The sequence below is a fragment of the Sceloporus occidentalis genome, unplaced genomic scaffold, assembly GCF_023333645.1.
Source record: "Sceloporus occidentalis isolate IW3139 unplaced genomic scaffold, rSceOcc1.0.p SCAF_10, whole genome shotgun sequence".
NCBI classification, from domain to species: Eukaryota; Metazoa; Chordata; class Lepidosauria; order Squamata; family Phrynosomatidae; genus Sceloporus; species Sceloporus occidentalis.
The window spans coordinates 5,183,762-5,205,927 of record NW_028316990.1 but is presented as its reverse complement, the minus strand read 5'-3'; the positions used below and the strand labels follow the sequence as shown (position 1 = coordinate 5,205,927).

The 22,166-nt window shown below is 42.6% G+C and overlaps 1 protein-coding gene across 1 annotated transcript in view; it reads right to left on the bottom strand.

Annotated features, from left to right (window-relative positions):
• The window catches only part of CDH13 (cadherin 13), a 669,381-nt gene extending 650,173 nt beyond the window's left edge, over positions 1-19,208 (bottom strand). Inside the window, exon 1 of the mRNA XM_089539817.1 lies at positions 19,076-19,208. Coding sequence (XP_089395943.1) covers positions 19,076-19,120 — 45 coding nt within the window. The 5' untranslated portion in view covers positions 19,121-19,208. The remainder of the gene's footprint in view (positions 1-19,075) is intronic.
• Between the last annotated feature and the right edge of the window lie 2,958 nt (positions 19,209-22,166).

Genomic DNA, 22,166 nt, shown 5'->3' with positions numbered 1-22,166 from the left:
CTTCTGGACTTCATACCTTCTTCTGACCGCCTCAGATTGATGGCTGACTTCCAGCTTGTCCTGGAACTTTAATGTTTGGAGTTGACCTTTACCAATAACCCAGACATGTTCACAAACGGAAATCTAATTTTTTATCTTTGCTCCGGTGGGAGCCAACCCAACTCCAGCCAAATATAACTGGGAGTAACGCGGCTGTTGCGGCTCCATCTGGAAAGAAAGACACTCTAGCAATAATTGATGAAATGTGAAACCAATGAACCAAGTGAGGTTTTAGCTAATTGGTGCCGTGCCATGTGATCGCATCATGTGATGCCATTAAGAAACCCCTCCAGGGAAATTAAGAAAAGCAAAAGTCTGGAGGGAACAGAAGACAAACCGAACCATTTGTTGCTGTTGCTCCTGTTGTCGTCATTGTTGTGTTTTTAAAAAGATCATTTATTTCCAAAACATTTTAACACTGCAAGTTCCAAATGATGTATGGCGGAGATGCATAACACTGACTTTCTCAGCTTGGTAAGCACTTAGAGGAGAGATTTCATCTTCTATACGAAGCGATTTTACTCCAAAGCAATAGCAACAGAGAGCTGCTTAGGAATTGGCGAATCTATTTATTTCCCATCTGTGACATTTCCCCATGCATTTCTTCTGTATATCCATACTGCCATGTTTTTGTATTAATCTGATCTATGTCTTCTAGGGTAGAAAACACCCTAAAAATTCTGATATAAACATTAGTCCTGGAGATAAAAAGCCCTTGCACACTACACAATTATATACAATGGTTCTACTTTAACTGTCAGAGGTACGTCATGTGGAATTCTGGGATCTGTAGTTTAATACTAGCGCTCTCTAGCTGAGTATATCTAAATGCCTCTCCCTAAATGACAAATCCCAGATCCACAGCAATTGAAGTGGAATCATCAAGATATAACTGTATTGTTTGAAAGGGCCACAGGTCAGTTGGCATTAAAATTCCAGCAGATTCTTCAAGTGTCCCTCGCAGCATTATTTTGTTCTCAGAAGTAATGAATCCCTCCAAGGTTTTATTGTGATGACAGAAAACTTCCTCCTTCAGCTGTGCACTGTTGAAGGTACAGCCAGGCATATATACGCAGAGTAACAAAAGATAGGTTTTGCAAGAATATGTTTTTTAGCAATGTGCAAGAATCAATATCCTATCAGAGCAAAACACAATGGCAATCTTGCTATTAGCTGACCACCAAGATATGAAAAGCCACATGGGGAATCAATGCAAGGATTCAAAACACTTTCCCTTCCTACTTTTCTCTTTCTGTTAAAATGAAATATTCTAAAGTTGCAGAACAGAAATTGGAACAGGGAAGATAACATCAGGAAGTCTAGCTAGGAACATGGGAATCTATGAAAGAATAGGTATTTTAAAGGCTTGGAAGGTAAAGTGTGAAGTTGTGGTTTGAATGTTAGACTCGGATTCTGGGAGACCAGGGTTCAAGTCCCCATTTGCCCATGGAAATCCCCTAGGTGAACATCGGCAAGGCATGCTATCTCAGCCTCATTGAGAGGATGTGGCAAAAATCCTCTTTGAAAATTCTGCCAAGAAAATCCCATGATAGATTTGGTTTGTTGATGTTGTGTGCTGCAAGACATTTCTGACTTGTGGTTACCCTAAGTTTTTTTTCCTGGAGCTGAGAGTATGTGACTCACTTAAGCCCACCGAGTGGGTTTCCATGGCTGAGCAAGGAATCCAACCTTGATCTCCAGAGATGTAGTCCAACACTCAGACCACTACTCCATGCTGGGGATGTCACAAACTGGAAATGACTTGAATGCATACAATCACTATCAAACAAAGGTAAAGTGTTTACATACATTACAATGCAGAAAATTTAACGGAACGGTGACAAAAGAGGTTGTCAGCATATGCAAAGAGGGATCATAAAAATGTTTGACTCATTTACCATCCAAGGTAAACAAGTATGTCATCAGAATCTCTTTGAAGGCCTGTAACAATGATGTTTGTAAGACATTGTGTATAAAAGAGTGCCTCAAGCAAGAGCCACACCTAGGAAGATTCCTCATTCCTTGTGTGTGCCAGCCTGTTTGGACGTACAAGTAGGGTATCTAATGTTGATTTCACTGGACAGGCAGTTGTCAGAGGTAGCAACCATAGCATGATTATATTCAAAAGTTGTTGGTTTGCACGATGCTCTAGAGTTTAAGTATACTAAGTATTCACCTTACCTCCTATTTTAGCCATACCTTCTGTTTTCTGTCAACTCAGTTTGTTGTACACTGGAGTTCATTCATCCTCCATTTTGTAATCCACAGTCAAACACCTCCATGTTTGAGGAGCACATGCTGCAGAGCCTGTCCCCATGAAATGCTATGGAGCCATTCCTATTTGTAAGTAAACCTAGTTCACATCTTTTCACAAAGAAGATGAAACCTGTCTTATTACTCTGTTAGACTATGTGCTTATGTGGTGGTGGAATGGGACTGGTTGTTGCTCACCTTCTGCTTGTGAATATTAATTACACCGCATGTGAGATATACTACTGTCTCTCACATTCTCCAACAGGTGGATGTGTGTTTGTAAGTAATAATTGTCATGCCCAAAAAGCATGCTCCAGGACTTGTTTTTCAGCTGTATTCTATATGCACTAACACCCACCCATGCAGTACAAAGCTACACAAGGAGAGGTTGCTCATGAATCTACAGACCAGTGTTCTGTTTTCACAGAGGCCCATTAACTGCCTGTGGGAAGCACATTAGGATAGGAGTACAGTAGCATCCTCCATCTCATGTTCCCCATCTCACATTCACATATCATAGCTGAGGGATCCTGCCTCTGACACCAAAAGGGATATTTAACCATCCCAACTAGCAGCATCTGGTGGCCTGAACCTTCATGATTTTCTCCAGTTCTTCTTAAAAGCTGCCTAGTTTAGCAGCTGTGGTTCCATCTTGTGGCAATGAGTTCCAGAGTTTAATTTGGCAGAAGAACAAATGGCAAGCAAGAACTCCAAATCTTCCCCACCTCTTTTACTTCTTTTCTTATTCTCTTTCCTGGCAAAAATAATGAACTGAATGTTTTCTGATGAATAAATGCCAAAGGTTCTGGAGAAGGGGAAATTTTCCACCCTAAAGACCCACCATAAGCTGTACCAGCCCTGAAAAGCCACAACAATTATAACAACAAATTGAGCAAGTGTTCATTTTTAGGAGATATTTGGGCATATTTAGGAGGGGATCTGGGGTGGGCTTTATTGCTTTTTATTGCAAAAATGTGGAGTCCATCAGCCACAAAAATACTTCTTGGTACCCACAAGTGGCCCATTAGCCCCAGGCTCTATCTCTCTGAAAAGCACATTTCAAAAAGTATATACTGAATACGTAGAATCTCAATAGCTCTGCTTGTGTAACAGGTTATCAATTTTTTTTCAATGCAAAACAAAGCAACACTCACTAGCCAGGGAAGCTTAGCCCAGGGCAAGTTGGTATTCAGGATGCTGGGACTGTCCGTTATAGGTTAATGAGGTGCTTCACATGCGCAAGGCACAATTTATGGAGTTCAAAGCATCACCAACCAGTTCAAATCAGTTCATCAATTATGGCCTGTGCTTCACTGAGACAGAAATGCCACCTGGTCTAAACACCATATCCAGCTGTCAAGTACTGCAGGGATATAAATGCCAGCCTAGACAACCAGTCCCCATTCACCTTGCAATTTTGCTGTACTCTCAGACTGACATTTTTATCCTCAGCTTCACTTTTCTTCCACCTTTCCAAAGACCTATTTTCCCACTGGCACCATAATTTCAGGAGAGAAAGATGACATGATGCCTGCAAAAGGGACGGTGCTAAATTGTTCCTCCCCTTTTGTGCCCTGCCAGTGACAGACAGAATGGCATAGCAGTCTGAGTCTTGGACTATCACTCTGGAGAACAGGGTTTGATTCTGCGCTCGGCCACGAAGCCCACTGTGTGATCATTGGCAAGTCACACTTTCTCAGCCTCAGGGGAAGGCAATGGCAAACCTCCTAGGAAGAAACCTGGCAAGAATAACCCAAGATAGGTTCACCTTAGGATGGCCATAAGCCCTGAAACAGCTTGGAGGCACACAACAACAACAACAACCAACAATCATGGGCATTGCACTGGGAGGAAACTCAAGTGTTCAGAATTCTGCTCTGCAGCTTTTCTGGCCTTTGTTGTAGAAACTGGGATTTGTGTGCATGAGGTCCCAATTCCAATACCTGATAACTTTAGGCTGGGCTAAGAAAGTCTCCTTCCTGAAGAACCTCAACGCCACTGGCAATAAATGTAGATCACTATCATCATGTCTGATGGCAATTGAGATATTGGGGACTGCACTTCCCATTAGCCTCATCCTAGATGACCAGTGATCAGGGATGGCTGGCATTATAGTCAAAAACATCCAAACAGCACCAGGCTATACCTCATGCTGAGCAATGTGAACTGATGGTCTGATGCTCTTCGTTGTTGTGTGCCTTCAAGTCATTTCTGGCTTATGGTGACCTAGAAATGGCCAAGTCAACAGAAGCCCTGTTTGGATGTTCTTAAAGTGGGTAGATTCTCCATCTGTGGTGCAGAAGAACACACTAGTACTTCTTCCCTTCACCCCCTTTGTTACCCTTGATGTATTGCAGGCAATATTATTCAGTGGGGATTCTTCTCTAGATGGATGTTCAAGCTGGACTGAAAGGATTTAATGGTTCAGCACAGGCAAAAATAAGAGAGAGAGAAAACATATTGGTCCATCCATGTCTATTGCCTTCATGTGTTCTGTCAGCACATGGAGATGAGGATGACTAAACTCACCTCTGGGACACTGTCTGTAGTACAGAGAAACAGCTGGAGTAGACGAAAAGCAAAGATAGCTGTGTAAGCCATAAGAAAACTTGGTTAGCCCACCCAAGAACATATAAAAATGTGTGCCAAAATGTGTGCTATTCATTAGTTCTGCTATGCAACCATTGAGCTGAATGGCAATGTTGTACACCCAAACCAAAACATAGGTTATATTATATTTTATCATTATCATGTTAACTGCCTTTTAAAACTGTTTTAAATTAATTTCATTACAATTAAATAAGGTGGGATATAAATTAAACAAATAAGTTAAGATACCAAATGTGCAACTGAATAGAAATTCACATGTGTGTGGTTATCTGTGTACAACACACAGGCTGCATTCACATGCAGAAATAATCCAAGTTGACACTACTTTAACTGCCACGATTCAATGCTATGGAATTCTGGGAACTGTAGTTTGTTGTTGCACCAGAGCTCTGTGACAGAGAAGGCTAAATATCTCACAAAACTACAATTCTCAGAATTCTATAGCACTGAGCCACAGCAGTTAAAAGAGTGTCAACCTGGATTATTTCTGCTCTGCAAATGCAGCCACAGTGTGTGAGCAAGCAGGCACACATCCCTTTGCAATGTGCATCCATGTGCAATGACACCAAATGCACAACTTTTTCCGTAACCTCAAACTGAACATGAACATTTTACATCAGACGAAAAGTTCCAACTACTTCCAGGTGCTGTAAGCTATATTTCAGAGGAAGAAACTAGCAAAACCACCCCTGAATATTTCTAACCTAAGAAAACCTTAAGAAATTCATAGGCTCGCTATAAGTCAACACACATATACTTCCACAGGAGAATATAAGCAAGCATAAGCCAGTGACATCATGCCCTCCAGTGTTTCACAGATGAAAACTGGGACACATGTGGCCAAGCAACATCAGAGCATGGTTGGCAAACATTATAACTGAGAAAGAACGGACAAGCTAGGAGAGGTTACAGCAGTTTCCTTTAGCCTAAGCCTACTGGAAATGACAAGATTCTTCCACCTCCTTCCTTTTCTTCTTCTTCTCTCTTCTAGGTTTTGAGTGAAAATAATTTACAAATTTTAACTCATTTTGCAGCAATGGAAGTAAACTGAGGACAAAGGAGGGAAGTTGGAGAAGCAGAGAGAAACTGGGACATTTTAAATGCAACTGAAAAAGTGGGATGACAGAGAATTAATCAGGACTGTCCCTCTCAAATTAGGAGAGTATGCAAGAGGATTCTAGACATATCATTTTGAGATGAATTAAATAGGAAGGGTCTATAGATTCTCAAATGGGGTTCCTTGGATGAAAGTATAGTGTTTGGTTTCACTCTGCAAAACCCCTAAGGCTTGCTGGGAGGAGTATGATTTTCCAACTGAAAACACAAAACTGCACTACAAACTCAAAAACAGTCTCTTCAAAACATGTCACCCCAGTGAAAGAGCTCATTCTGATTTTGCAAGGATGCTAGATTGTCCATCACAATCTGGTTGTTTTTAGACACCTAGGTTTATAACAAGGCATGCTTGCTCTTTTATCAACTACAAAGCGGGATGCTTTCAACTTTCCTGCATGTAAATATGTTTTATTGGATTCTAAAGGATGCTAATGCTGTATTTTATTTTATTTTATTTTATTGCTCAGTCAAAAATCCAGTCCCCAAGGGGGAAAACATGGGGCCCATCTCTAGGGAAATCAGTAAGTAAAATCAGACTTACAAGACAAGAGTGAGGAAGCACATAGAAGCAGGAAAGCTGCCTACCTAGATGCCTTGAGGCCAAAGCATCCAGAGCTTCAAACAAGCTTGGCAAAAGCTGTTTTCCAGAGCTTTGCTCTCCCCTGGGAAGCTGTTACTCTGGGAGGAGAGGAAGAAATGAGACGATTGCATTTCAGAAGTTTGCTATTACCTAGAGAGAATGACAATCGAAGGCTTCTTAGGAACAAAGCAAGATGACGCCAGTGCAGTAGTTCAGCAGGTTCAACATTGGTCCTGTCCCTCCCATACACACACATATATAGTTGGGCCTTAATATGCGCTGGGGTTTGGTTCCAAGAACCCCCTGGATACCACAATCTGTGGATGCTCAAGTCCCATTAAATACAGTGGCCTAGTAAAACGTATCTCTTATACAAAATGTCAAAACCAAGCTTTGCTTTTTGGGAATATATATATATATATATATATATACACACACACACACACACACACACACATATACATACACACACACACACACACACACACACAAACATGGATGGTTGAATCTGTGGATAAATCTATGGATAAGGACTTTAAAGAGCAACCAGAAAACCAGCACTGAAAGTCTGCATGTCTGCCAAATGGTGCTTCTTTCCTTAAAATCACCACACCCATCACCATTTCGCAGATGAAAACTGGGACACATGTGGTGAAGCAATATCAAAGTGCCGTCAAGATGGCAAAAGTTATTGATGAGGAAGAACACACCAGCTTGGAGAGGCTGCAGCAGTTTGCCTTTGCCTGAGCCTATTGGGAAGGGTAAGGCTCTGCTCCCTCACTTCCTCTCCGATGTCCAGAGTCGATTGACTGCAAACTATGTTTGCACTCAGTTTGCATCAATAGAAGTAAGCTGAAGAGGAAGAGTGGGAGGAAGAGAAGGAAACCGGGACATTTGGAAAACAGGTGAAAAAGTGGAATAACAGAGGTTTAATTGGAGCTGTCTCTGGCACATTGGGAGAGTTGAAGGGTATGTGATTACATATTCCCCCAAATGTACATGTGTGGGTACGAATGGGCTTTCTCTCCATCCCACGACCCCCATAGTTTTGTCTGATTATGCCATGAGAGAAAGCCTTCTCAGTAGCTACATTTTAGAAACTTCGCAATCTTAGCGGATTTCCTGAAAGTTAAGGGAAAAGCATCTTTGAGAGACATTCCTGACCAAGGTGTTCTGAAAAACAGGCATATTTGCACTGTTGGTACGCCATGCAGCTGTCAGCAGTTTTCATTGTATATACAAACAGAACTGTCTTTCCCTTTCTTAATGTATTTCTGAAGAATAACAGGAAGTGGTAGAGTCAAACAACCTCTTCTATGAACAAACACAGATTTATATATTGTTGTCATGTGCTCTCAAGTCATTTCTGACTTATAGCAACCCTTAGGAAAACCTATTATGGGGTTTTCTTGGCAAGATTTGTTCAGAGGAGGTTTGCCATTGCCTTCCCCTGAGGCTGAGAGTGTGTGACTTGCCCAAAGTCACTCAGTGGGTTTCATGGCCAAGCAAGGAATTGAACCCTGGTCTCTAGAATTGCAGTCCAACACTCAAACCACCACAGTACATGAAGACAATTAACAGCAAAACAACTACACATTCTCTCTTTCCCCTGAAAGGTGAATGTCCTCTTCTCAAAACCTCCAGGCAAGGCACCCTTAAATAGGTTGCAATCCTCTACCTAAATTATTGAATAAGAAACACACATTTTTTTCAAAAGCAGAACTACCAGGTCCTCCTAGAGAGGTAGCATTTTTAGAGGTCCCAACAGACCCCAGAGGGTCCAAAAGCAAAATACTGGGCCCCAGCAGCACCAGAATCACCCAGCTCTGCTCTATAATGTCATTTTTGATGGCATTTCTAGTGGCAGTAGCTGAGCTGTTATAGCTGAGCTGGAGATTTGCACACAGCGCTTTCTTCTTGCCCAGAGCTGAACTCACCAGAACTTGAGAATTTGTGAATTTGTGCCCTCCTCTCCCACTGGGGAGAAACCTGGAGACTCAGGGCCAAGCCCTGACACCTGAAAACTCTAGAGAGAATGGTTGCTTACTAGATCAAAGAAGAACCCAAACCCCTTTTAAGGTTTGCTCGCAAGACCTCTGCAGCTGATCTGTATCCTTGCTGGGAGGTGTCTCAGTGCTTTGTGAGCTGCGATGGTGCTTTTACACTTCACCCTCATGGAACTGGCACTGGAGGAGGTTAAATGAGAGCTGCCAACTCATAATAAAGCCATTTGATCCAGATCCTGGCCTAACAGAGAGTGAGAGGCATCCAACTCCAACCGAAAACTGTCACGAGAGCCTGCAGCCAAATGATCTTGTTCCATCCGTTGATGGTAAGCAACATATGAGAGGCAAAGAGCCCAATAGTTCTAGAGGCTATGAAAAGGGGCAGGAAAGGATTAATGTCGCATGGCTTGCACAGAGTTGTACCTAGGACTGAGAAACAGGAACATTGCAGGTTTTTGGAGAGGACACTGGTTTTGTGCTAAAGGAAGGACACATAGGACCACTGGAGAAAATCCAGATCAAGAGCATTTCTATTCAGCTGCTTTTTTATGTATATAATTGCCTGCAATTCTGCTAATTATAGGGAGGTGAATAGATTGCTGCTAAAGGCAGTAGTAATTTGGACTAACGTTTAATTATAATTAGATTTTTTTTATTAAAAAAAAGACGTATAGTGCTTATTAGTTCACAACTGCAGCTAAACTACCATGGATGGTGGCTGCTTATTGCACCAAGAGGTTTATGACATCCCATTCAACTACAAGGGTGTCCACAAGGGCCAGATAACTTCAACAGATCAAGTTAAATGGACATACGACAAGAAACAGACCCTTTTGGGGTCCTTGTTCTAAGCATTCTTCTGAATGTGGTATGTAAGCTTCTCATAGGGATCCCTGTAAGTCCTGCTCAGTTAGAATCCTGCCTAGATTCTGAGATTTCATAGACGTTGTGTATTGATTTGCGTACTGATTTGGCCCAGTGGATGTGGAAGGGCTTTGCTTGCTGGTTGAATTGAACTGAGGAGCATCACTTGTCAGGGTTAAGGAATAGACCCTTTTCACTTTTGTTAAGATAGCAGTACTTTCAATTGTGTATTCAGGTGGGAAACCAAAGGGTAAATTATTTGTAGTGTAATTTCTCTTTTGCATTTGCTTTTATTTTTGCATTTATTTAGGGCAATGATGGCGAACCTTTTAGAGACCAAGTGCCCAAACCCAAATGCGTTCCCACACCAGGTGTTACCCAATGCTGGGGAGGACTTCTGGGGGGCAGGACTTCTGCTTTCCAGGGGCAGGAGTTCTGGGGGCAGGACTTCCTCAGAGACAGCTGAAAGACTGGGAATGCCTGTTCCTCCTCTTCCCCTGCCCTCCCGTCTCTCTGTGTGCCCTCAGAAATGGCTTCACGTGCTGGAGAGGGCACGCGTGCTATAGGTTCAGCACCACAGATTTAGGTCATTAAGATTTGTAGCCAAATCTTGCAATACAACTGAGCAGCACAAGAGAAAGTCTTGCACTGACACCCCACTGAATGCTTGGGATTATGCATATATGACACATGTAACATACAGTTCGTTGTATTGTGTATAACACACACACACACACACACATTGTTGTTGTTGTTGTGTGCTTTCCAGTTGCTTCTAACTTATGTGGTCCTTAAAGCAAACCTATCATGAGGTTTTTTTGACAAGTCTCTTCAGAGGGGGTCTGCCATGGCCTTCCTCTGAAGCTGAGTAAGTGGGTTTCATCATGGCCAAATGGGAATTGAACTCTGGCCCCCAGAGTCACAATCCAACATGAAACCACTACACCATGCTGTCTCCATCTTTGTTGTTGTGTGCCTCCAAGTCATTTGCAACTTATGATGACCCTAAGGTGAACCCATCCCAGGTTTTTCTGGGGCTGAGAGTGTGTGACTCATCAAAACCAGTGGGTTTTTATGCTCGAGTGGGAAATTGAACCCTGATCTCCAGAGTCATTGTTTAACACTGAAACCACTACACTACATTAGCTGATATATATATACACACATACGTACATCTATATTAGGACTTAAATTGTGATTGTGTTCGCAATATTCAATGTTGAACCCAGAAAGTAGTACAACTGCACACACATATACAAACAGGGCATTTTTCACACCCTTAAGGACTAGTGACATGCTTCTTAAAATGTAAGGTGCTTAAAAGGTGAGATGCTTAACTAGGGTAGTTTTGTTTTTGGCATATGGAGGGCACTCCTTGAAGGTGTCAAATTCAAGTCTGGTTTAAGGCAAAGGGCTACAGAAAGGGAAAGTAACCTTCAGGGAAGGGACTGAGCAGGCATACACAGTATGCTGCCTATAGTCTACTTTCCCTTCCTATAGACTCTAAACCAACCATAATGGGTCATCCAGCTTTTGCACTTACAACAGTAATTGTTCCTAGGTTCCAATGCATATATAAAAGCCAGCAAATGCTAACTTAGTGCCACAACCCCTATGAAGAAACTTGCCAAGAAAACCACATGGTAGGGTCAGCTTAGGGTAACCATGAGTCAGAAATTACTTGAAGGCACAGTAACTACAACAACCTTAGTGGAAATCTCTACCCACACCCTTTTCTCATGTGTTTCTTTCTTTTTGGAAATGCACAAGTGGTTCTTTGTGTCCTCTTTTTCCCTCCCCACTTGGTGCAAATCTCTGTGCCAGCATGGTGGGATGGCAGACTCCTGCCCAGAGCATGGAAGTGCTTCTTTTGGACTAAAACTTCCAGAATCCCCCAGACAGTATGCCTAAGGCAGTTGTTCCCCAGCCACAGAGGTTACTTCTTGAAGTCTTTCCTACCTATTCAAAAACAGTGGTAGAGAAATCATGATATTCTGCACATGCTCAAAGGCACTCCCAGTTATCATTTGCTTCTTCTCCATGATGAGGATGTATACATTTTGAAAGAAATGCACACAACACACACACATATTCCCAGGTAAGAAGAAATACATCTCAGAACTCTGTATGGGAAGATAGGATGGAACAAGATGGCCAGTTGAACAACCTGAACAGGAGGATTGACAGATGTGCATATCGCTCATTGCAGCTCATCACATGCACACCTAATTCCATCATGTGTCACTTTCTGTATCCATATGTCTTGTCTTCCAAAGATCCAGCAATAATATAATATCTGAACTGTTGCCTATTTGGGAGGCTTATCCGCAACAATAAAATCTCTGCTTTCATTTTGCCACTGGGGATCACAGTCCTACTGGATATGCACAGAATGTCCTTACCAGAGCTGTCATTTAGATGGCCTTTATCAAGAACCCAGTTTGGATTCCTTTCCAAATTTTGAAAACAAAGGCAATTTACTGTTTTATCAATCCATTCATAGCATTTTTGGGATTCGTTCTTAGCACATGCTTCTCTTTTGACAATTAATGGTCAAGTACAGTGGAAGATTGGACTCAGCAAGAGCCCAAAATGTGGCAGCAGAACATACTGAGTCCAATCTTCAGTGCTCTCTAAAGGCAGTTTCTATGAAGGAATGTGATCCTTTTCCTTGTTTCCTATGCGGCGGCAACCTTTCCTTGCTGCTTATTTGTATGTGAATACTCATTTTCCCACTGTGCAGGGAGCCCTCTTCTGGAGAAAGATGAAACAGTTAGTGGTTTGTATGTTTTCTATAATTCATTCTCTGTTAAAGGGGAGGGGGGGAGTTCAGCGTATATCATCCTTGCAATCATATACCTTCCCTTTGCAATTAAAGTGCAAGTTATCGCTTCAGTTGGAATTAAAGGTCTTCATAAGGTGCATATTAGTGAAATCATTATGCCCATTATTTCCTGAAAATCTTATCAAATGGGCAGGGTTAGCCCAACTACACCCACTTTGCACATGCTTAAGAATAAGAAATGTTAAAAAGCTTTAAAACAACGGCTGGACTAACTATGCAGCTTAGTAGTCATTAAAGCAGGAGCCTCATTAATGTGTCTGTTTTGGCCAATCCAGATGGTCAACGCATGCTTTGCTCCTTTTTGTCTTCAAAAAAGGAGAAGAGTCCATAGAATGAGGGATAACTTTCTAGCTTACCATCTTAAAAAGGGAAAATCAGCTCTGTGAATTTTTTCCATGGGACACTCCCCAGTTTCCTTATCCTTTAGGGATAACCAAGCCATTTTTAAATATCTTTCACAATCAGCAAATTCCCTTTGGCTCCATCTTAAACCCACAGCAAAAGCTCGACTCAGGCTTGCATCCTTCCGAGGTCGCTAAAATGAGTACCCAGACTGTTGGGGGGCAAATTAGCTTACTTGCTAATTAGCTTACTTGCTGTTCACCGCTATGATCTTTGGAATAGCGGTATATAAATAAAACAAATTATTATTATTATTATTATTATTATTATTATTATTAAAAGGCCCGCCAACATTTCAAAGATGACAACCACGTGTGCCCAAGCAGCATCAGAGTGTGGCCAAGATGGCAAAGGGTATGACTGAAATTAGAAGAAGCTGCCGCGGTTTGCTTTTGCCTGAAAATACTGGGGCGGGCAAGATTCTGCACTCTCCTCTCCTCTCTGCTGACTTAAGCAAATGCAAACAATTGTGCACTTTGCACAACTTCACTTTGCAGCAAGTGAGGATAAAGAGGGAAGGTGAGAGGAGGAGAGAGAAACCGAGACATTTTTAAAGCAGCTGGAAAAGTAGAACAACAGGGGATTGATCAGGACCATCCCTGCCAAATCAGGATGGAGAGTATGCCAGTATTGACCAGGGAAGCACCAGTGCGCAAAGTGACGCCTGCATTTCAGAGTCCTTTTGTGCAAAGTATGGGTTCTATCAAAGCTAATCCATTTCAATGGGATTGGAGTTGTAATTCAGCATTTCATTCTGGCTGAATTTAAACAGAGTTTGGCACAAGCAAAACCCATTCACATCTTTGCTGCCAGGGCTGATCCCAGACCGTTTGCTGCCTGAGGAAGAACATTAAAAATGGAACACAGACAAAGCTAAGGGACATCACACCCTTGAACAAGCACACAACTGACTACAAACAGTTTACAGTTCGTTTTAGAGTTTCTTTTATACCTCCATCTCATTTTAGATCAGGAGAGAGAACAAGCATAACCCATGCTGTAATACAATCTGTCTCCTCTTCCCACAGGACTGAGATATGGGCCTTAAATCCAAAGAACTGAGATGGTACCAGAGATGAATATTCCTAGAAGCTACATACTATCGGCTTTGTTTTAAAATATTTTCCCCACCCCACTTTTTAGCTTCGACTCCCTAAATGGGAATAACTTCTGCATCTAATCTTCTCTATGTTCTTGGGGAGGGGTGATCCATGCAGAATGGCTTGGGGAGGCCACCAAACTTTTTGCCTCGGAGGCAGCTAATTCCCTTTGCCTAAGATAGGGCCTGGCCTATGACTGCAACAGTCAAGTGGGAATTATAGAGTCCCAATGGTTACCAGATGTTTTGGACCTTAGCATCCAGGATTATTGACTGCTAGCCAAGCTGGCTAGGACTTCTGGGAGTTGAAGTCCAAAACGCCTGGAGGACTAACGTTTGGGAACCACTGTGTTAGACAGACATCTATATGCACTGGTTTAACCAGTGGAGAGTTGGCCATATGTGGATGTGCTGCCTCCAACGTGGGAGCTCAACAAAACTTTCTAGGCAGAATTTGTTTGGAGGGGGTTTGCCCTTGTTTTCTTCTGAGGCTGAGAGAGTGTGACTTGTCCAAGGTCATCCTGTGGATTTCCATAGCCAAACGGGGATTCAAATCCTGGGCTCCCAGTGTTCTAATTCAACACTGAAACCTCTAATTAAGACAGAATGCAGAATGAAAAGAGGATGGCTGTGTGGGAGGGGGTTAAGTTTAGTAGATATGCCCTTCTCTCCTTCTGAGTCCAGGGCAATTTGAATAGAAGTACTGTAGGGTCTTTCATCTGCTTCTGGGCCTAGGCATGATAGGCCTGTGCCAGCTCCTTCTCTCCTTCCGATGCCAGGGCAGTGGCAATTGGGATGGAGGCATGAAGGAGCTGTGCCAGCTTCCTCTCCCCCTTTGATGCCAGGGCAGTGGCAGTTTGGATGGATGCTGGGTCTTTCATCTGCTACTGGGCCTGGGCATGATAGAGCTGTGCCAACATTGGCAACTGGGATGAAAATAATGTTCCAAAGCTCTGAGGTTTCATGTGTGGATGTGTTTTCCCTCTAGAAACATGCAAGGTGAGGAAGAGCCTTCTTTCTCTGATGTTAAGCCAAAAATGTAGAAAAAGGAAATGTAACTCAACCTCATTCCCCCTCCTGTGTTTTCTCCATAATGTGTGAAGAGACTACTGAGAAGTCTTTAATAGCCCGCTGTTTTCCTAGTCTGAAAAATAAGAACACTGAAGAACTGTCTCAGAGAATTTAGGGTGGAACCTGATGGGTGTGTGTATGCGTAAGCATGCCCGCATTTCAGCTACTGAGTCATTTCTGCATTTTCTGGCTTAGGGTGGGCCTATACTCCACAGTACAAGAAGTTCCCCTTACTAGTCACATACCCCCAAACTTCGGCTGTTCACTGCAACCTGAATTATTCCCTTGCCTGGAAGGTAGAATAGCAACAGATTTGTATGGTTTATAAATCAGTGGATCATGATCAGTGTTGGCCATTTCCACTCACTGGATATTGAGGAATGAGTTGTGGGGACTGGTGAGAAACAGGAAGAAAAACTGCCACCACAATGTGTTATAACAACCAGGGGCTTTGCCAGATGGTCATGCGCATGCAGGTAACTTTTCCTGTTCTCTGCTGTTGGCTTTCCCTGCTGCATGGAAGTTATGAAAAGCCGACTGAAAACAATCCATCTGAGTGGCCTCTTTGAACAGCGGCCCTTTCCTCATCATCGCGCCAGCTGTTGCACAGATTCTTCTCATCAATGCCTCTTTCTCCCAATATTTCTGCCACAAAAGGAGATTTATTTTAAGTGTGATAATGCAATCAGACAGTCACTGCTTTCCAAAAGACAAAGAGGATTGTCCTGCTCCATCTAGAAAGCCAAAGCTGGGGACTCTTAGCCCATCAGGTGTTTTGGACTACAATTCCCACAATCCCCTACTAGTGGTTGCGATATATGACATCAGAAATCCAAAACTATCCAGAGAGCCAATGGTTTCCCACCCCTGCTGTAAACCTCCCATTGAGCAGATATGTTGGCAAGGAATAGCACTCTGTACATTCTCAAGAGTCACCCTGCTCTTCATTTAATTCACATTTTTCAACACTGACCATATCAGGTCCTCCTTTGAAACCTCATCATTCTGATCTTCCAATAAGTGACATTTCAGATAACAACATCAAAAAAGTGGATCATAAGGTATAAGCCATGGTGGAAGGGAGTGTGTCTTTCATATATATGTGTGTGTGTGTGCGCGCGCGCGCCTTACTGTTGAAACAGAAGAATCACCAGATCAATACCGGAAACCTGAACCAGCCAACATGAGTGATGTGGTGGTAAACTCTTAGCTTCAAGCACTCATCACAACTGTTTTCCCAAACCACAAGCACAAGAAGAGTCCAAATAATGGAAGCTGCTGATCCATACCACTGAACCAGTTTCAGCAATTTTCATCTCCATCAGAGACAGGTATTTTGAAGACCTAATGGATCTTCATTGCCAACAACTCCCAAATACTTTATAACACATAACGGCCACAAATATATAATTGGATTGGGATTCTCCCCCCCTTCTGCACTACAATGAGGATTTCACAGGTTCAGAGAGAACAAGAAGGCCTGACAGAGGAGGAAGATGATGCCAACATCCCTGCGAACCCAGTTCTCCCAGCACATTGCTCTTGGAACCTCTGTTTCCACTGGAAGGCAATGAATATGAGACAAAAATGAATTAGATCCTACTGAATCCTGCCTGCCCATAAACCAATACTTGAGGCTGGTGATATTGAGACATGATTCCCATGAAGATGAGCTGGATAGATTTTTGAACCGAGATTTTATAGCTTCCTGTAAGCAAAGAGGACACAATAGAAAATGTAAGAAAAAAACAAAGATACTCTTTTCTCCATGTTTTGTCTCTCTTTTCTCTTTTCCCCTTCCAGGTATCCTGGGACGACCAAACTGCAGAATCCTTGAAAAGTCAACTATTCCGAATCACAGTGTGCTGCAATCCAAGTGCAGGAGAGACAAGAAGAACAAGAGACATAACCAAGCTGACTGAAAAGCAGATAACTCCAGCAAATAAGCCAAGGCACATTGGACGTTCCACCCACCAGCACCACCCCTTTCTTTACACTAATAGGAATGCAATACATCCCACATTCATCTCATAGTCTGAAGAGCATGAATGCATTTGGATAGGTAAACTGATGACCAGTTGGCTTTTGTCCATCTATCCATCCATCCCCATCCCTTCTATTCTTGTAGTTTCAACCTTCTAAGCACCAGCTGCATACTTTTTTCTCTGTCCCTTCCACATCCAAACACCACTGGGCTGAGCCCACAGCATGAGCCCCTAAGTACCATTGATTTACAACCACTTCAAGATATCCTAGCGCACTGGCTAGCATGCCTAAATCCAAGGTTTTTACACGAACAACCAACATTAGGTAGATCCTATTGCACACTACTGATCTTCAAGACATCCAGCGTAAGATTCCACATCCCTCACTCCTTTAGCATCAGTCCATGATTGTTAGAGCCAATGCATGCAACCACAGAGTTTGAGCATAGGGACTCAACAGTGAAACCCACACAAGGGAAAGCATTTTGGTAAAGTCACATCTACCAAGATTCCAGCTTGGACATGAGTCAAGCCAAGAAAGCATGGGTCCTGACTTTCACCACACCCAAAGCAACTGACAGGCCAAAATTTGTCCTCGTGTCCCTATGCACCCCAGCCATGCTATTAAAAGGTTGTTCTCCTGGATGGAAAAGAACTCTGTTTTATTATGTTAAGCTATGCAAGTTCCAGACCTCACTGTTTTTGTCTTTAGGACTCCCCATGGAAACAGAAATCCCTTGGCAGAAGATTTAGACCACTAGGAAGCACAACTCTTTGCAGCCGCATTTAGATGCCATAAATGGAGAGGGCTGTCAAAAGTGGAAAGAGGGAATCCCTCTTCTGGGAAGGAACTGCATTTAAAGTGGCTTTGCATGTAAAAGGCCCCAGGTTCAATCCCCATTACCTTCTGCTAAGAGGACCAGGTAGCAAATGGTGAGGAATAATAACAACAAACCAACTCTGCTCAAAAGCAGGGACATTGCTAGATGGAACAGACAGATAAAGACAACACAAGCAAAGAGCCTGACCTTCTATAAGGCAGAACCCTACCTTGCTCCTATGCCTTTGGGTGGTTGGGTGGGACCTTAAACCCATGGAAGCCTATGAAAGGCTGTTTTGTCTAGAGCGCTAGTTTCTGGCAAGACGTCAAGACCAAGCAAGCCAAGTGCCCACGCCAAAAGGAAATTAACTTTTATTTCCATGGTATACCATCCTGAAGATCTAAACAAGACCGTTAAGTGAATGGGTGCTCCAGCTCCAAAGACAAGCCAAAAAAATAAGAAGAAAGGAAGAAACAGGGAGGGGAAAGGAAATATAAAAGCACATCATGCCCAAACAAAGAAGCCTTAAAACCTCACGCTTCCACCTTCTAAAATAAAAACTGTATCACAGTCTCAAAGGGGAAGCCAAGAGGGAGAGAAGTTGGAAACCAGCGAATGCCTTGGTTTGTGACTGACAGCAACAGCAGGGCTACACACATACAAACACAACACACACACACTGCCTCTTGGCTTTTTAAAGCCTGGGTGCCTTTTTCTCCCCCTGCCTTTCTGGAAAAGGGAGATCTATTAACAGCCGAGAGGAAGAGGAATCTAACAAACCAGTCACTAATGCTCTGTTTTATGAATCCACCAAGGGTTCCTGGGGCAGAGGAAAGGGAGATAGGGAAAAGCCTTTCTTGCTACTTAGTCCTCTAAGATTTGTTCCCTTTCACCCCCATAAAATAAAAAAGCATCTTCCTCAATTTTCATTGATTTTCAAAGGGGAGGAGAGGATCATCAATACAACAACCTGCTTGCAACAGATCTTGGCAGACGCCAGAGAGAGAAGGAGCAAATCAAAGTTGAAGCATTTTAAAGGTGATGAAGGGGGGGACCCTCAGTGCTGCTGCTAGCAAGGCACACTTGAGAGATTTCTACTCTCCTCCGGCACGGGCAAAGAAATAAACAATAATTTGCATGCACACCCATACATGCAGATAGGCTAGCTAATTTCTTATCACTGAAAACCACAAGATTCATTTCTGACCATAGGAGATTCTCCTCCACATCCACTGCCCAGTGTTTCCAGCTAGCATAAGATCGCAGAGAAATCAGACACTTCCCAATTGCCAGATGCACGTAAGATAAGCCAGAGAAAGGCTGAGATTTAAAGACAGATAAATGCACACACTAGAATCAGATCAGAAGAGCCCAAATCTCTTACCTGGGACAGGAGGAAGGCCAGGGTAACTTGAGCGTTGTGCAGCATTTTGCGAGCCTAGAAGATACCAGAGGCTTTTTCATTCATGCACTCAGCTGCACTGAGCATATTTTCACTGTGGAACAGCCTTTGAGGAGAGAGAGGGAGAGGGAGTGAGAGAGAAAGAGACTGCCTTGAGAGCCAGCCAACTTCCCAAATAGAGCAGCAGCAGCATCACCAAAGCATTGGATAAAGGCTGATGACCAGAACCAATAGCTTTACAAGGATGATTTCTTCACAAATCATCCCCATTTTTGCATCACACATCTTGGGCATGCACCCCGCACCAGACACGGCACCCTAAGAAAGCTTTTTGCTTCAATGTGGGCAAGTAGCAGCTCAAGAAAGCCCATTTTGTTATGGGTTTTCTGGAGATGGAGGGGGGGTACATACACTCTCCCTCAGGAGGAATATATTTGCACTGGAGGAAATAATCACTCCTTAGATCACGGGTGCCAAAAGAAAGGCCGTCTTTATTACAGTGTGAATCAAGAGTGCTTTATTTTCAGTAATTCAAAGGAATAGCCAGCCCAGCCTTCAGGGGCTTCCAAGCCTTAAGACAACTGGCATAGCAGAGCTGTTCCAGGGCACCAGGAGTCTCAATTGCATTTTGTGCTTTCACTCCATCTCACAAATCACAAGGAGGACAGATCAATTCTACTTGAGGGGGAAAAAATCCATCACCGGGCAATAGATTTTATTAACTGCTCAGGTTATGGTGAGACTTTGGCTTTCAAATTCACTGAGCAGTAATCTAGGGCTAGAGTTCATCAAAGCCCACGTCCTTCAAACACAGAAACTTTTCTCCATTGGAAGAAAAGACATATAGTGTTCTGCAATACTGAGCAATGTTGGACTGAACTCTGAAAAAGCCTTTGGCTTAATTGTGCTGTGCTTTTTAAAATGTTGTACTCTGCCTTGGATCCTATATTAGAAGAAAGGTGGGATATAAATTTAATAAATAAATAAATAAATAAATAAATAAATAAATTCCACCCACATTACAAAATGTACGGATTCTCGTAAATTATGATTAAAATGGAATTAAACATGCTTCCCAATCCTGGATCTGACTACATGGCCTGAGATCCTAGTTTAAGATGACGGTGCGTAAAGTTCCATCAGAATATTTATCCAAAAATCGAAGAGTGTAAAAGTGTTCAGCTTGGGCACATACACCCCATGCCACAAAAGGCATGCCACAGAAAAGAAATGTACATCTTTGTTGTTAAGTGGTATGCCACAAACACTGAGCAGCCTCCATTAAAACACACACAACACTGAGCAAGCTATTATTTATTTGTTTGTTTATTTATGGGATTTATATCTCACCTTTCCCACAAAATAGAATTCAAGGCAGATTCAAAGCTAGATATCAAGTCTTTCACAGGTTTAGGAAAACTTTCTATGATACACCTCAGATGAAGCTATAAAGTGGAACTCTCCACTGCAAAGGCCCTCCCTCTCAATTCCTTGTGCAATTTTACCCAAATTACTTGACAAACTAAAATATAACTGGCGTGGAGCAACCATAATCTTGCCCCCCTAGAAAACTAATATGACAGCTTCATATCAACAACTACTGATATTAACTCTCTGTCCATGTCCAAACGGGGGATCAAAAGAAAACCAGGGAAGATGGGTCTTGCAGATCTTCTGGATTCCTTCTAAATCCCTAACCATTACAGTCAATAGGAAAGAGTTCTGAGAGATGCAGCTGCAAAATGTCTGGAGAACTAAAGACTCCCCACCCATGATCTAGGATTGGGTATTTTGTTGTTGCTCCTGCTACTGATGTCTGGCTTCAAGTTATTTCTGATTTACGCTGACCCTAAGGCACACTTATCATGTAGTTTTCTTGGCAAGATTTGTTCAGAGGCTGTGTATTCATAATCGCTGGGGAGATGAATAGAAATAAATGTATTTAACATGGATCTTGTTCACATTCCAGCTGCACACAATTTAGTCCAGCAGACTGTCAAGCATGTTGGCATAAGTAATTGGCAATTTTTGATAGCATGTCATGGCAAAACACAGATCCAGGGTGTTTTTTTAGGATGACATGTTCTTTGCATTTAATGTCAAGGTGAAGTAGATTCATCTTAAAAGCTACAGAGGAAAACACTCTGAGAACAACTTCAGCCATCTGAAGCACTGCTTTTGAGCTATACAAACTCTTCTTTTTTTTTTTTTTTGGCCTGGTTACATTTGCCAGCAATGACTGGAAGAGAACTTGCAAAAAGGTCCACAGCTGTCTACAGTGATGGAAGGGACATTCTATGGAAAGCAGAAAACACATTGTGTATTGATGTGGCCAAGTACCTTCTAGTGTCACATCAGAACAGGGCTCCATTGACAGTGTAGAAATAATGTAGTTTGACACCATTTTAAGTGCTGTAGCTCCCTCCTATGGAATCCCGGGATTTGTGGCTTCACAAGGTCTTTAGTCTTCTCTGCCAAAGAGTGCTGGTTGCAGCACAAAACTACAAATCCCAGAATTCTGCAGGATTGCACCCTGGCAGTTAAGGTGGTGCCAAACTGCATTATTTATACAATGTAGGTACATCTCAGGAAGTCATATAATTATAGCATTGGAAGAGACCTCAAGGGCCATCAAATCCAGTCCTATTCTGCCATGCAGTAATACACTCTTAAAGCACTCCTGACAGATAAACACCCAGTATAAAATCGTCCAAAGAAGGAGAGTCTATCCCTTCCCAAAGCAGCTTGTTCCACCTGATCTTGAAAACCTTCAAGGAGGGTGAAGAAGCAGCAACCTGAGAAGCTCATGCAGACCTCCATCTCATTTTAAACCATGCTAAGTTTGCAAAACTGGTCACTCCTCAACATTTCATAAACGGGCCTAAAGATTATACTCATGAGCTGAACTAGGAATGTTATTCTGGACAGTGTCTCCAGCCAGGATATCAGAAAGATTACACCTCCTCTTCCTCCTCCTGTAGGCATCTGCCTAATGTTCCCCTAAGGCTGAGAGGATGCGATCTGCCCAAGGTCTCCCAGTGGGTTTCTATAGCTGAGCTGGGAATGGAACCTT